This window comes from Biomphalaria glabrata, chromosome 11 (assembly GCF_947242115.1).
Source record: "Biomphalaria glabrata chromosome 11, xgBioGlab47.1, whole genome shotgun sequence".
Classification (NCBI taxonomy): domain Eukaryota; kingdom Metazoa; phylum Mollusca; class Gastropoda; family Planorbidae; genus Biomphalaria; species Biomphalaria glabrata.
The window spans coordinates 8,450,799-8,466,292 of NC_074721.1; the positions used below are offsets into that span (position 1 = coordinate 8,450,799).

At 31.3% G+C, this 15,494-nt stretch overlaps 1 protein-coding gene across 2 annotated transcripts in view; it reads right to left on the reverse strand.

The window, feature by feature from the left end:
• The window catches only part of LOC106054754 (uncharacterized), a 154,057-nt gene that overhangs the window by 70,883 nt on the left and 67,680 nt on the right, over positions 1 to 15,494 (reverse strand). For both annotated transcript variants that reach the window (XM_056003656.1, XM_056003658.1), the window contains exons 73-104: positions 14,768 to 15,022; positions 14,345 to 14,473; positions 13,923 to 14,186; positions 13,628 to 13,754; positions 13,313 to 13,515; positions 12,393 to 12,647; positions 11,970 to 12,098; positions 11,549 to 11,812; positions 11,254 to 11,380; positions 10,939 to 11,141; positions 10,019 to 10,273; positions 9,596 to 9,724; positions 9,175 to 9,438; positions 8,880 to 9,006; positions 8,565 to 8,767; positions 7,645 to 7,899; positions 7,222 to 7,350; positions 6,800 to 7,063; positions 6,505 to 6,631; positions 6,190 to 6,392; positions 5,270 to 5,524; positions 4,847 to 4,975; positions 4,425 to 4,688; positions 4,130 to 4,256; positions 3,815 to 4,017; positions 2,895 to 3,149; positions 2,480 to 2,608; positions 2,057 to 2,320; positions 1,762 to 1,888; positions 1,453 to 1,655; positions 521 to 775; positions 109 to 237 (exon numbers count right to left, since the gene is read on the reverse strand). In XM_056003656.1, coding sequence (XP_055859631.1) covers positions 109 to 237; positions 521 to 775; positions 1,453 to 1,655; positions 1,762 to 1,888; positions 2,057 to 2,320; positions 2,480 to 2,608; positions 2,895 to 3,149; positions 3,815 to 4,017; positions 4,130 to 4,256; positions 4,425 to 4,688; positions 4,847 to 4,975; positions 5,270 to 5,524; positions 6,190 to 6,392; positions 6,505 to 6,631; positions 6,800 to 7,063; positions 7,222 to 7,350; positions 7,645 to 7,899; positions 8,565 to 8,767; positions 8,880 to 9,006; positions 9,175 to 9,438; positions 9,596 to 9,724; positions 10,019 to 10,273; positions 10,939 to 11,141; positions 11,254 to 11,380; positions 11,549 to 11,812; positions 11,970 to 12,098; positions 12,393 to 12,647; positions 13,313 to 13,515; positions 13,628 to 13,754; positions 13,923 to 14,186; positions 14,345 to 14,473; positions 14,768 to 15,022 — 6,252 coding nt within the window. The remainder of the gene's footprint in view (positions 1 to 108; positions 238 to 520; positions 776 to 1,452; positions 1,656 to 1,761; positions 1,889 to 2,056; positions 2,321 to 2,479; positions 2,609 to 2,894; positions 3,150 to 3,814; positions 4,018 to 4,129; positions 4,257 to 4,424; positions 4,689 to 4,846; positions 4,976 to 5,269; positions 5,525 to 6,189; positions 6,393 to 6,504; positions 6,632 to 6,799; positions 7,064 to 7,221; positions 7,351 to 7,644; positions 7,900 to 8,564; positions 8,768 to 8,879; positions 9,007 to 9,174; positions 9,439 to 9,595; positions 9,725 to 10,018; positions 10,274 to 10,938; positions 11,142 to 11,253; positions 11,381 to 11,548; positions 11,813 to 11,969; positions 12,099 to 12,392; positions 12,648 to 13,312; positions 13,516 to 13,627; positions 13,755 to 13,922; positions 14,187 to 14,344; positions 14,474 to 14,767; positions 15,023 to 15,494) is intronic.

Sequence of the window (15,494 nt, forward strand, 5' to 3'; positions counted from 1 at the left end):
TTCCATTATTTAAACAGAAATGCATACACTATCAAATAAAACAATAACTTTGCTGACTGAAATGTACCTTAATTCACAGAGAAACAAATAGATATTTGAACACGTTACCTGTGCATTTATTTTCATTCAGTATGCTACCTTTTGGACAATAGCATTTTTCCTCAAAGAAATTCTTCTGTGGTACTCTTGCACAAAGGTCAGAACAGTTGTTTTGGAAACAAGTTGAATTGGCTTCCACTAAAAAAAGAATCCACACAAATAAACAACTCTTACATCATTCCCTTTATTAGTTTTAAACATAATTTCATTCTGACATCTTTTTTTTACTGCTCTTTGAAACATTCATTGCAGAAAAATACAGAAACTATAATTCAATGGGTTTTTCAAATCCATTCACAACACTTTCATCTTAACAAACAGACAATATGTACACTATATACACTAGCCCTTCCATATTCACTTTAAGGATGTTTAAATACAATAAAGAAAGGGCTTTCACCATGCTTGGTGGAACACATACCTTGACAAGTACCGTAAACATTCATTTCTAGTCCTGCATAGCACTGACACTCATAACTTCCATTTAAATTGATACATTGAGAATAATCAGGGCAGCGATAATCCAGACATTCATTGACGTCCTCAGAACAGTCACTTGATGTCCATCCGTTTTCACAGAAACATTCACCAGTAAATTTACTACATGAAACACTGTTGTTTTGGACACAGTCACATGGAATAGAGCAGTCCATTGAGTAGGTGAATGGTGGACATTCTGTAAAGATTTTCAAATTCATGCATGTGAAATGAGAATTGGATGCTCTTCTTACAACGCTATGGCTCATAGTTATGAGCTGCATGCACTACACACTAACACTAATCAATAACACTAAAGAAAACAGTAAAACATAATTATAAATACATAACAATTAAACAATAAGTGGTTAAGATATGAAAAAACACAGAGATAAAAACATTTATTCTTTGATATATCTTTCAAACAGTGCCAATAGTAGACAGACAAATAACTAAGAATGTATATAGATTAAGATATGTATAGCAATAGTTTTAAAAAAAGCCATGATACAATGTAAGAATTTTTCTTTTAAAAAAGGATGTATGTAAAAAAGAAAAGTAAATGGTTGCATAACAAAGTCAAACATGAAGATCTTGAAATAGTTTTTTTTTTTTTAATGCCATTTCTAATTTTACTTTCTAGCATTGAAACAAATATATTTTACTTAATTGTCCAAAGATTTCTTTTTTCTACTTCATACTAAGTGAGGCTTTCATAAGTTTTGTTTAAGCATATCACTAGTTAAAAATCACTAATATAGACAAATTCTGAAGATTACTATAGCTTAGTCCATAAATTAAGAACAGGAGCTATTAAACCAGTTTGTGGTAAGACCTCAAAAATAAGATTCTATTGCATTTTAAAAATATACTTACTCTTCAATATTTCATAATAAGCAAAGAAACCTGATGATGTGACACTACCATCTGTTGAAAATGTGATCAGAAGAGAATTTTCTGTTGAAGTTAAGTTATTAAAGGGCAAAGTGCAGAACTTTCCAAGTTGAGGGGCAAACGTACTGTTTCCATCATAAACGCTCACATAATCATAGCCGCATTCAGTGCTCAGCATAGTGAATCTAATTATAAAAATGTGTAGAAACTATAAGCCTAGCCCTAATTAATAAAGTAGGTAAACTTTAATTCTAGATAGGCTGATTTTCATTTTATGAAAACTATATTTACTTTAATAAGATCTGGCTACTTTCATTTGCTAGTATTAACCAAGAACAGTAGTCCAAATCATTATAACTTGAAGGATAATTGGGGCTATAAATAACACCAGAAGAGTTGGTTAGAATCGTGCTGCAATCTGAAATGTACAAACACACACAAAAAGAAAAGTTACTACAATTACTGTCACAAGAAGACACCATGTTCAAGCAAATTAAGACAATTTAAGATATGAATCTTTATGCATACTGAAAAGAGACAAATTAACAAGGACACAATGCCAGATAGAAAAAAAAATCAAACATACTTTTTCTTTGACAGAATCCAGATGGACCAACTTCATAGCCAGATATGCATTGACAATTATAGCTACCAAGAGTGTTAATGCATGTAGAAAATGGCCCACAATAATAAGAATATGCACATTCATTGATATCAACTGAACAATTCTCTGATGTCCAACCAGGAAGACATATACAGTTTCCAGTTCTTGCATCACATTGAGCAGTATTTTCCTGTATACAGTCACAAGTCAGTTGACATTCTTCGCCATAGGTGAAGTTTGAGCAAGCTAAAAAAAAGTGTATTTTTTTTTACATACAGAGTTCCATCAAATTGAGCTTTCCATTATTTAAACAGAAATGCATACACTATCAAATAAAACAATAACTTTGCTGACTGAAATGTACCTTAATTCACAGAGAAAAAAATAGATATTTGAACACGTTACCTGTGCATTTATTTTCATTCAGTATGCTACCTTTTGGACAATAGCATTTTTCCTCAAAGAAATTCTTCTGTGGTACTCTTGCACAAAGGTCAGAACAGTTGTTTTGGAAACAAGTTGAATTGGCTTCCACTAAAAAAAGAATCCACACAAATAAACAACTCTTACATCATTCCCTTTATTAGTTTTAAACATAATTTCATTCTGACATCTTTTTTTTACTGCTCTTTAAAACATTCATTGCAGAAAAATACAGAAACTATAATTCAATGGGTTTTTCAAATCCATTCACAACACTTTCATCTTAACAAACAGACAATATGTACACTATATACACTAGCCGTTCCATATTCCCTTTAAGGATGTTTAAATACTACAATAGAGAAAGGGCTTTCACCATGCTTGGTGGAACACATACCTTGACAAGTACCGTAAACACTCATTTCTAGTCCTGCATAGCACTGACACTCATAACTTCCATTTAAATTGATACATTGAGAATAATCAGGGCAGCGATTATCCAGGCATTCATTGATGTCCTCAGAACAGTCACTTGATGTCCATCCTTTTTCACAGAAACATTCACCAGTAAATTTACTACATGAAACACTGTTGTTTTGGACACAGTCACATGGAATAGAGCAGTCCATTGAGTAGGTGAATGGTGGACATTCTGAAAAGATTTTCAAATTCATGCATGTTAAATGAGAATTGGATGCTCTTCTTACAACGCTATAGCTCATAGTTATGAGCTTCATGCATTACACACTAACACTAATCAATAACACTACAGAAAACAGTAAAACAGAATTACAAACACATAACAATTAAACAAAAAGTGGTTAAGATATTAAAAGACACAGAGATAAAAACATTTATTATTTGATATATCTTTCAAACAGTGCCAATAGTAGACAGACAAATAACTAAGAATGTATATAGATTAAGATATGTATAACAATAGTTAATAAAAAGCCATGATAAAATGTAAGAATTTTTCTTTTAAAAAGAAAAGTAAATGGTCAGATAAAAATGTCAAACATGAAGATCTTGAAATAGTTGTTTGTTGTTTTTCTTTAATGCCATTTCTAATTCCACTTTCTAGCATTGAAACAAATATATTTTCCTTCATTGTCGAAAGACTTTTTTGTTCTACTTCATACTAAGTGAGGATTTCATAAGTTTTGTTTAAGCATATCACTAGTTAAAAATCAGTAAAATAGACAAATTCTGAAGATTACTATAGCTTAGTCCATAAATTAAGAACAGGAGCTATTAAACCAGTTTGTGGTAAGACCTCAAAAACAAAATTCTATTGCATTTTAAAAATATACTTACTCTTCAATATTTCATAAGAAGCAAAGAAACCTGATGATGTGACACTACCATCTGTTGAAAATGTGATCAGAAGAGAATTTTCTGTTGAAGTTAAGTTATCATTGGGCAAAGTGCAGAACCTTCCAAGTTGTGTGGCAAACGTACTGTTTCCATCATAAACGCTCACATAATCACAGCAGCATTCAGTCTTCAGCATACTAAATCTAATAATAAAATTTACAGAAACTAGAAACTTAGCCCTATTCAATAAAGTAGGTATAGATTATTCTAAGAAAATAGGATAGGTGATTTTCATTTTATGAAAACTATATTTACTTTAGTGAAATCTGGCTACTTTCATTTGCTAGTATTAACCAAGAACAGTAGTCCAAATCATTATAACTTGAAGGATAATTGGGGCTATAAATAACACCAGAAGAGTCGGTTAGAATGGTGCTGCAATCTGAAATGTACAAACACACACAAAAAGAAAAGTTACTATAATTACTGTCACAAGAAGACACCATATTCAAGCAAATTAAACAATTTAAGATATAAATCTTTACGCTTACTGAAAAGAGGCAAATTAAAAAGAGCACAATGTCAGATACAAAAAAAAAATCAAACATACTTTTTCTTTGACAGTATCCAGATGGACCAAATTCATAGCCGGATATGCATTGACAAGTATAGCTACCAAGAGTGTTAATGCATGTAGAAAATGAACCACAATAATAGGAATATGCACATTCATTGATATCAACAGAACAATTCTCTGATGTCCAACCAGGAAGACATATACAGGTTCCAGTTCTTGCATCACACTGAGCAGTATTTTCCTGTATACAGTCACAAGTCAGTTGACATTCTTCGCCATAGGTGAAGTTTGAGCAAGCTAAAAAAAAAGTAAATTTTTTTTACATACAGAGTTCCATCAAATTGATTTTCCATTATATAAACAGACAAGCATACACTATCAAAAAAAAAAAAAACTTTGCTGACTGAAATGTACCCTAATTCACAGAGAAACAAAAAGATATTTGAACACGTTACCTGTGCATTTATTTACATTCAGTATGCTACCTTTTGGACAATAGCATTTTTCCTCAAAGAAATTCTTCTGTGGTACTCTTGCACATAGGTTAGAACAGTTGTTTTGGAAACAAGTGGAATTGGCTTCCACTAAAAAAAGAATCCAAACAAATAAAAAACTATTACATCATTCCCTTTATTAGTTTTAAACATAATTTCATTCTGACATCTTTTTTTTTTACTGCTCTTTGAAACATTCATTGCAGAAAAATACAGAAACTATAATTCAATGGGTTTATCAAATCCATTTTGTTCCATTCACAACACTTTCTTCTTTACAGACAATTTGTACACTATATACACTAGCCGTTCCATATTCCCTTTAAGGATGTTTAAATACTACAATAGAGAAAGGGCTTTCACCATGCTTGGTGGAACACATACCTTGACAAGTACCGTAAACACTCATTTCTAGTCCTGCATAGCACTGACACTTATAACTTCCATTTAAATTGATACATTGAGAATAATCAGGGCAGCGATTATCCAGGCATTCATTGATGTCCTCAGAACAGTCACTTGATGTCCATCCTTTTTCACAGAAACATTCACCAGTAAATTTACTACATGAAACACTGTTGTTTTGGACACAGTCACATGGAATAGAGCAGTCCATTGAGTAGGTGAATGGTGGACATTCTGAAAAGATTTTCAAATTCATGCATGTTAAATGAGAATTGGATGCTCTTCTTACAACGCTATAGCTCATAGTTATGAGCTTCATGCATTACACACTAACACTAATCAATAACACTACAGAAAACAGTAAAACAGAATTACAAACACATAACAATTAAACAAAAAGTGGTTAAGATATTAAAAGACACAGAGATAAAAACATTTATTATTTGATATATCTTTCAAACAGTGCCAATAGTAGACAGACAAATAACTAAGAATGTATATAGATTAAGATATGTATAACAATAGTTAATAAAAAGCCATGATAAAATGTAAGAATTTTTCTTTTAAAAAGAAAAGTAAATGGTCAGATAAAAATGTCAAACATGAAGATCTTGAAATAGTTGTTTGTTGTTTTTCTTTAATGCCATTTCTAATTCCACTTTCTAGCATTGAAACAAATATATTTTCCTTCATTGTCGAAAGACTTTTTTGTTCTACTTCATACTAAGTGAGGATTTCATAAGTTTTGTTTAAGCATATCACTAGTTAAAAATCAGTAAAATAGACAAATTCTTAAGATTACTATAGCTTAGTCCATAAATTAAGAACAGGAGCTATTAAACCAGTTTGTGGTAAGACCTCAAAAACAAAATTCTATTGCATTTTAAAAATATACTTACTCTTCAATATTTCATAAGAAGCAAAGAAACCTGATGATGTGACACTACCATCTGTTGAAAATGTGATCAGAAGAGAATTTTCTGTTGAAGTTAAGTTATCATTGGGCAAAGTGCAGAACCTTCCAAGTTGTGTGGCAAACGTACTGTTTCCATCATAAACGCTCACATAATCACAGCAGCATTCAGTCTTCAGCATACTAAATCTAATAATAAAATTTACAGAAACTAGAAACTTAGCCCTATTCAATAAAGTAGGTATAGATTATTCTAAGAAAATAGGATAGGTGATTTTCATTTTATGAAAACTATATTTACTTTAGTGAAATCTGGCTACTTTCATTTGCTAGTATTAACCAAGAACAGTAGTCCAAATCATTATAACTTGAAGGATAATTGGGGCTATAAATAACACCAGAAGAGTCGGTTAGAATGGTGCTGCAATCTGAAATGTACAAACACACACAAAAAGAAAAGTTACTATAATTACTGTCACAAGAAGACACCATATTCAAGCAAATTAAACAATTTAAGATATAAATCTTTACGCTTACTGAAAAGAGGCAAATTAAAAAGAGCACAATGTCAGATACAAAAAAAAAATCAAACATACTTTTTCTTTGACAGTATCCAGATGGACCAAATTCATAGCCGGATATGCATTGACAAGTATAGCTACCAAGAGTGTTAATGCATGTAGAAAATGAACCACAATAATAGGAATATGCACATTCATTGATATCAACAGAACAATTCTCTGATGTCCAACCAGGAAGACATATACAGGTTCCAGTTCTTGCATCACACTGAGCAGTATTTTCCTGTATACAGTCACAAGTCAGTTGACATTCTTCGCCATAGGTGAAGTTTGAGCAAGCTAAAAAAAAAGTAAATTTTTTTTACATACAGAGTTCCATCAAATTGATTTTCCATTATATAAACAGACAAGCATACACTATCAAAAAAAAAAAAAACTTTGCTGACTGAAATGTACCCTAATTCACAGAGAAACAAAAAGATATTTGAACACGTTACCTGTGCATTTATTTACATTCAGTATGCTACCTTTTGGACAATAGCATTTTTCCTCAAAGAAATTCTTCTGTGGTACTCTTGCACATAGGTTAGAACAGTTGTTTTGGAAACAAGTGGAATTGGCTTCCACTAAAAAAAGAATCCAAACAAATAAAAAACTATTACATCATTCCCTTTATTAGTTTTAAACATAATTTCATTCTGACATCTTTTTTTTTTACTGCTCTTTGAAACATTCATTGCAGAAAAATACAGAAACTATAATTCAATGGGTTTATCAAATCCATTTTGTTCCATTCACAACACTTTCTTCTTTACAGACAATTTGTACACTATATACACTAGCCGTTCCATATTCCCTTTAAGGATGTTTAAATACTACAATAGAGAAAGGGCTTTCACCATGCTTGGTGGAACACATACCTTGACAAGTACCGTAAACACTCATTTCTAGTCCTGCATAGCACTGACACTTATAACTTCCATTTAAATTGATACATTGAGAATAATCAGGGCAGCGATTATCCAGGCATTCATTGATGTCCTCAGAACAGTCACTTGATGTCCATCCTTTTTCACAGAAACATTCACCAGTAAATTTACTACATGAAACACTGTTGTTTTGGACACAGTCACATGGAATAGAGCAGTCCATTGAGTAGGTGAATGGTGGACATTCTGAAAAGATTTTCAAATTCATGCATGTTAAATGAGAATTGGATGCTCTTCTTACAACGCTATAGCTCATAGTTATGAGCTTCATGCATTACACACTAACACTAATCAATAACACTACAGAAAACAGTAAAACAGAATTACAAACACATAACAATTAAACAAAAAGTGGTTAAGATATTAAAAGACACAGAGATAAAAACATTTATTATTTGATATATCTTTCAAACAGTGCCAATAGTAGACAGACAAATAACTAAGAATGTATATAGATTAAGATATGTATAACAATAGTTAATAAAAAGCCATGATAAAATGTAAGAATTTTTCTTTTAAAAAGAAAAGTAAATGGTCAGATAAAAATGTCAAACATGAAGATCTTGAAATAGTTGTTTGTTGTTTTTCTTTAATGCCATTTCTAATTCCACTTTCTAGCATTGAAACAAATATATTTTCCTTCATTGTCGAAAGACTTTTTTGTTCTACTTCATACTAAGTGAGGATTTCATAAGTTTTGTTTAAGCATATCACTAGTTAAAAATCAGTAAAATAGACAAATTCTTAAGATTACTATAGCTTAGTCCATAAATTAAGAACAGGAGCTATTAAACCAGTTTGTGGTAAGACCTCAAAAACAAAATTCTATTGCATTTTAAAAATATACTTACTCTTCAATATTTCATAAGAAGCAAAGAAACCTGATGATGTGACACTACCATCTGTTGAAAATGTGATCAGAAGAGAATTTTCTGTTGAAGTTAAGTTATCATTGGGCAAAGTGCAGAACCTTCCAAGTTGTGTGGCAAACGTACTGTTTCCATCATAAACGCTCACATAATCACAGCAGCATTCAGTCTTCAGCATACTAAATCTAATAATAAAATTTACAGAAACTAGAAACTTAGCCCTATTCAATAAAGTAGGTATAGATTATTCTAAGAAAATAGGATAGGTGATTTTCATTTTATGAAAACTATATTTACTTTAGTGAAATCTGGCTACTTTCATTTGCTAGTATTAACCAAGAACAGTAGTCCAAATCATTATAACTTGAAGGATAATTGGGGCTATAAATAACACCAGAAGAGTCGGTTAGAATGGTGCTGCAATCTGAAATGTACAAACACACACAAAAAGAAAAGTTACTATAATTACTGTCACAAGAAGACACCATATTCAAGCAAATTAAACAATTTAAGATATAAATCTTTACGCTTACTGAAAAGAGGCAAATTAAAAAGAGCACAATGTCAGATACAAAAAAAAAATCAAACATACTTTTTCTTTGACAGTATCCAGATGGACCAAATTCATAGCCGGATATGCATTGACAAGTATAGCTACCAAGAGTGTTAATGCATGTAGAAAATGAACCACAATAATAGGAATATGCACATTCATTGATATCAACAGAACAATTCTCTGATGTCCAACCAGGAAGACATATACAGGTTCCAGTTCTTGCATCACACTGAGCAGTATTTTCCTGTATACAGTCACAAGTCAGTTGACATTCTTCGCCATAGGTGAAGTTTGAGCAAGCTAAAAAAAAAGTAAATTTTTTTTACATACAGAGTTCCATCAAATTGATTTTCCATTATATAAACAGACAAGCATACACTATCAAAAAAAAAAAAACTTTGCTGACTGAAATGTACCCTAATTCACAGAGAAACAAAAAGATATTTGAACACGTTACCTGTGCATTTATTTACATTCAGTATGCTACCTTTTGGACAATAGCATTTTTCCTCAAAGAAATTCTTCTGTGGTACTCTTGCACATAGGTTAGAACAGTTGTTTTGGAAACAAGTGGAATTGGCTTCCACTAAAAAAAGAATCCAAACAAATAAAAAACTATTACATCATTCCCTTTATTAGTTTTAAACATAATTTCATTCTGACATCTTTTTTTTTTACTGCTCTTTGAAACATTCATTGCAGAAAAATACAGAAACTATAATTCAATGGGTTTATCAAATCCATTTTGTTCCATTCACAACACTTTCTTCTTTACAGACAATTTGTACACTATATACACTAGCCGTTCCATATTCCCTTTAAGGATGTTTAAATACTACAATAGAGAAAGGGCTTTCACCATGCTTGGTGGAACACATACCTTGACAAGTACCGTAAACACTCATTTCTAGTCCTGCATAGCACTGACACTCATAACTTCCATTTAAATTGATACATTGAGAATAATCAGGGCAGCGATTATCCAGGCATTCATTGATGTCCTCAGAACAGTCACTTGATGTCCATCCTTTTTCACAGAAACATTCACCAGTAAATTTACTACATGAAACACTGTTGTTTTGGACACAGTCACATGGAATAGAGCAGTCCATTGAGTAGGTGAATGGTGGACATTCTGAAAAGATTTTCAAATTCATGCATGTTAAATGAGAATTGGATGCTCTTCTTACAACGCTATAGCTCATAGTTATGAGCTTCATGCATTACACACTAACACTAATCAATAACACTACAGAAAACAGTAAAACAGAATTACAAACACATAACAATTAAACAAAAAGTGGTTAAGATATTAAAAGACACAGAGATAAAAACATTTATTATTTGATATATCTTTCAAACAGTGCCAATAGTAGACAGACAAATAACTAAGAATGTATATAGATTAAGATATGTATAACAATAGTTAATAAAAAGCCATGATAAAATGTAAGAATTTTTCTTTTAAAAAGAAAAGTAAATGGTCAGATAAAAATGTCAAACATGAAGATCTTGAAATAGTTGTTTGTTGTTTTTCTTTAATGCCATTTCTAATTCCACTTTCTAGCATTGAAACAAATATATTTTCCTTCATTGTCGAAAGACTTTTTTGTTCTACTTCATACTAAGTGAGGATTTCATAAGTTTTGTTTAAGCATATCACTAGTTAAAAATCAGTAAAATAGACAAATTCTTAAGATTACTATAGCTTAGTCCATAAATTAAGAACAGGAGCTATTAAACCAGTTTGTGGTAAGACCTCAAAAACAAAATTCTATTGCATTTTAAAAATATACTTACTCTTCAATATTTCATAAGAAGCAAAGAAACCTGATGATGTGACACTACCATCTGTTGAAAATGTGATCAGAAGAGAATTTTCTGTTGAAGTTAAGTTATCATTGGGCAAAGTGCAGAACCTTCCAAGTTGTGTGGCAAACGTACTGTTTCCATCATAAACGCTCACATAATCACAGCAGCATTCAGTCTTCAGCATACTAAATCTAATAATAAAATTTACAGAAACTAGAAACTTAGCCCTATTCAATAAAGTAGGTATAGATTATTCTAAGAAAATAGGATAGGTGATTTTCATTTTATGAAAACTATATTTACTTTAGTGAAATCTGGCTACTTTCATTTGCTAGTATTAACCAAGAACAGTAGTCCAAATCATTATAACTTGAAGGATAATTGGGGCTATAAATAACACCAGAAGAGTCGGTTAGAATGGTGCTGCAATCTGAAATGTACAAACACACACAAAAAGAAAAGTTACTATAATTACTGTCACAAGAAGACACCATATTCAAGCAAATTAAACAATTTAAGATATAAATCTTTACGCTTACTGAAAAGAGGCAAATTAAAAAGAGCACAATGTCAGATACAAAAAAAAAATCAAACATACTTTTTCTTTGACAGTATCCAGATGGACCAAATTCATAGCCGGATATGCATTGACAAGTATAGCTACCAAGAGTGTTAATGCATGTAGAAAATGAACCACAATAATAGGAATATGCACATTCATTGATATCAACAGAACAATTCTCTGATGTCCAACCAGGAAGACATATACAGGTTCCAGTTCTTGCATCACACTGAGCAGTATTTTCCTGTATACAGTCACAAGTCAGTTGACATTCTTCGCCATAGGTGAAGTTTGAGCAAGCTAAAAAAAAAGTAAATTTTTTTTACATACAGAGTTCCATCAAATTGATTTTCCATTATATAAACAGACAAGCATACACTATCAAAAAAAAAAAAACTTTGCTGACTGAAATGTACCCTAATTCACAGAGAAACAAAAAGATATTTGAACACGTTACCTGTGCATTTATTTACATTCAGTATGCTACCTTTTGGACAATAGCATTTTTCCTCAAAGAAATTCTTCTGTGGTACTCTTGCACATAGGTTAGAACAGTTGTTTTGGAAACAAGTGGAATTGGCTTCCACTAAAAAAAGAATCCAAACAAATAAAAAACTATTACATCATTCCCTTTATTAGTTTTAAACATAATTTCATTCTGACATCTTTTTTTTTTACTGCTCTTTGAAACATTCATTGCAGAAAAATACAGAAACTATAATTCAATGGGTTTATCAAATCCATTTTGTTCCATTCACAACACTTTCTTCTTTACAGACAATTTGTACACTATATACACTAGCCGTTCCATATTCCCTTTAAGGATGTTTAAATACTACAATAGAGAAAGGGCTTTCACCATGCTTGGTGGAACACATACCTTGACAAGTACCGTAAACACTCATTTCTAGTCCTGCATAGCACTGACACTCATAACTTCCATTTAAATTGATACATTGAGAATAATCAGGGCAGCGATTATCCAGGCATTCATTGATGTCCTCAGAACAGTCACTTGATGTCCATCCTTTTTCACAGAAACATTCACCAGTAAATTTACTACATGAAACACTGTTGTTTTGGACACAGTCACATGGAATAGAGCAGTCCATTGAGTAGGTGAATGGTGGACATTCTGAAAAGATTTTCAAATTCATGCATGTTAAATGAGAATTGGATGCTCTTCTTACAACGCTATAGCTCATAGTTATGAGCTTCATGCATTACACACTAACACTAATCAATAACACTACAGAAAACAGTAAAACAGAATTACAAACACATAACAATTAAACAAAAAGTGGTTAAGATATTAAAAGACACAGAGATAAAAACATTTATTATTTGATATATCTTTCAAACAGTGCCAATAGTAGACAGACAAATAACTAAGAATGTATATAGATTAAGATATGTATAACAATAGTTAATAAAAAGCCATGATAAAATGTAAGAATTTTTCTTTTAAAAAGAAAAGTAAATGGTCAGATAAAAATGTCAAACATGAAGATCTTGAAATAGTTGTTTGTTGTTTTTCTTTAATGCCATTTCTAATTCCACTTTCTAGCATTGAAACAAATATATTTTCCTTCATTGTCCAAAGACTTTTTTGTTCTACTTCATACTAAGTGAGGCTTTCATAAGTTTTGTTTAAGCATATCACTAGTTAAAAATCAGTAAAATAGACAAATTCTTAAGATTACTATAGCTTAGTCCATAAATTAAGAACAGGAGCTATTAAACCAGTTTGTGGTAAGACCTCAAAAACAAAATTCTATTGCATTTTAAAAATATACTTACTCTTCAATATTTCATAAGAAGCAAAGAAACCTGATGATGTGACACTACCATCTGTTGAAAATGTGATCAGAAGAGAATTTTCTGTTGAAGTTAAGTTATCATTGGGCAAAGTGCAGAACCTTCCAAGTTGTGTGGCAAACGTACTGTTTCCATCATAAACGCTCACATAATCACAGCAGCATTCAGTCTTCAGCATACTAAATCTAATAATAAAATTTACAGAAACTAGAAACTTAGCCCTATTCAATAAAGTAGGTATAGATTATTCTAAGAAAATAGGATAGGTGATTTTCATTTTATGAAAACTATATTTACTTTAGTGAAATCTGGCTACTTTCATTTGCTAGTATTAACCAAGAACAGTAGTCCAAATCATTATAACTTGAAGGATAATTGGGGCTATAAATAACACCAGAAGAGTCGGTTAGAATGGTGCTGCAATCTGAAATGTACAAACACACACAAAAAGAAAAGTTACTATAATTACTGTCACAAGAAGACACCATATTCAAGCAAATTAAACAATTTAAGATATAAATCTTTACGCTTACTGAAAAGAGGCAAATTAAAAAGAGCACAATGTCAGATACAAAAAAAAAATCAAACATACTTTTTCTTTGACAGTATCCAGATGGACCAAATTCATAGCCGGATATGCATTGACAAGTATAGCTACCAAGAGTGTTAATGCATGTAGAAAATGAACCACAATAATAGGAATATGCACATTCATTGATATCAACAGAACAATTCTCTGATGTCCAACCAGGAAGACATATACAGGTTCCAGTTCTTGCATCACACTGAGCAGTATTTTCCTGTATACAGTCACAAGTCAGTTGACATTCTTCGCCATAGGTGAAGTTTGAGCAAGCTAAAAAAAAAGTAAATTTTTTTTACATACAGAGTTCCATCAAATTGATTTTCCATTATATAAACAGACAAGCATACACTATCAAAAAAAAAAAAAACTTTGCTGACTGAAATGTACCCTAATTCACAGAGAAACAAAAAGATATTTGAACACGTTACCTGTGCATTTATTTACATTCAGTATGCTACCTTTTGGACAATAGCATTTTTCCTCAAAGAAATTCTTCTGTGGTACTCTTGCACATAGGTTAGAACAGTTGTTTTGGAAACAAGTGGAATTGGCTTCCACTAAAAAAAGAATCCAAACAAATAAAAAACTATTACATCATTCCCTTTATTAGTTTTAAACATAATTTCATTCTGACATCTTTTTTTTTTACTGCTCTTTGAAACATTCATTGCAGAAAAATACAGAAACTATAATTCAATGGGTTTATCAAATCCATTTTGTTCCATTCACAACACTTTCTTCTTTACAGACAATTTGTACACTATATACGCTAGCCGTTCCATATTCCCTTTAAGGATGTTTAAATACTACAATAGAGAAAGGGCTTTCACCATGCTTGGTGGAACACATACCTTGACAAGTACCGTAAACACTCATTTCTAGTCCTGCATAGCACTGACACTCATAACTTCCATTTAAATTGATACATTGAGAATAATCAGGGCAGCGATTATCCAGGCATTCATTGATGTCCTCAGAACAGTCACTTGATGTCCATCCTTTTTCACAGAAACATTCACCAGTAAATTTACTACATGAAACACTGTTGTTTTGGACACAGTCACATGGAATAGAGCAGTCCATTGAGTAGGTGAATGGTGGACATTCTGAAAAGATTTTCAAATTCATGCATGTTAAATGAGAATTGGATGCTCTTCTTACAACGCTATAGCTCATAGTTATGAGCTTCATGCATTACACACTAACACTAATCAATAACACTACAGAAAACAGTAAAACAGAATTACAAACACATAACAATTAAACAAAAAGTGGTTAAGATATTAAAAGACACAGAGATAAAAACATTTATTATTTGATATATCTTTCAAACAGTGCCAATAGTAGACAGACAAATAACTAAGAATGTATATAGATTAAGATATGTATAACAATAGTTAATAAAAAGCCATGATAAAATGTAAGAATTTTTCTTTTAAAAAGAAAAGTAAATGGTCAGATAAAAATGTCAAACATGAAGATCTTGAAATAGTTGTTTGTTGTTTTTCTTTAATGCCATTTCTAATTCCACTTTCTAGCATTGAAACAAATATATTTTCCTTCATTGTCCAAAGACTT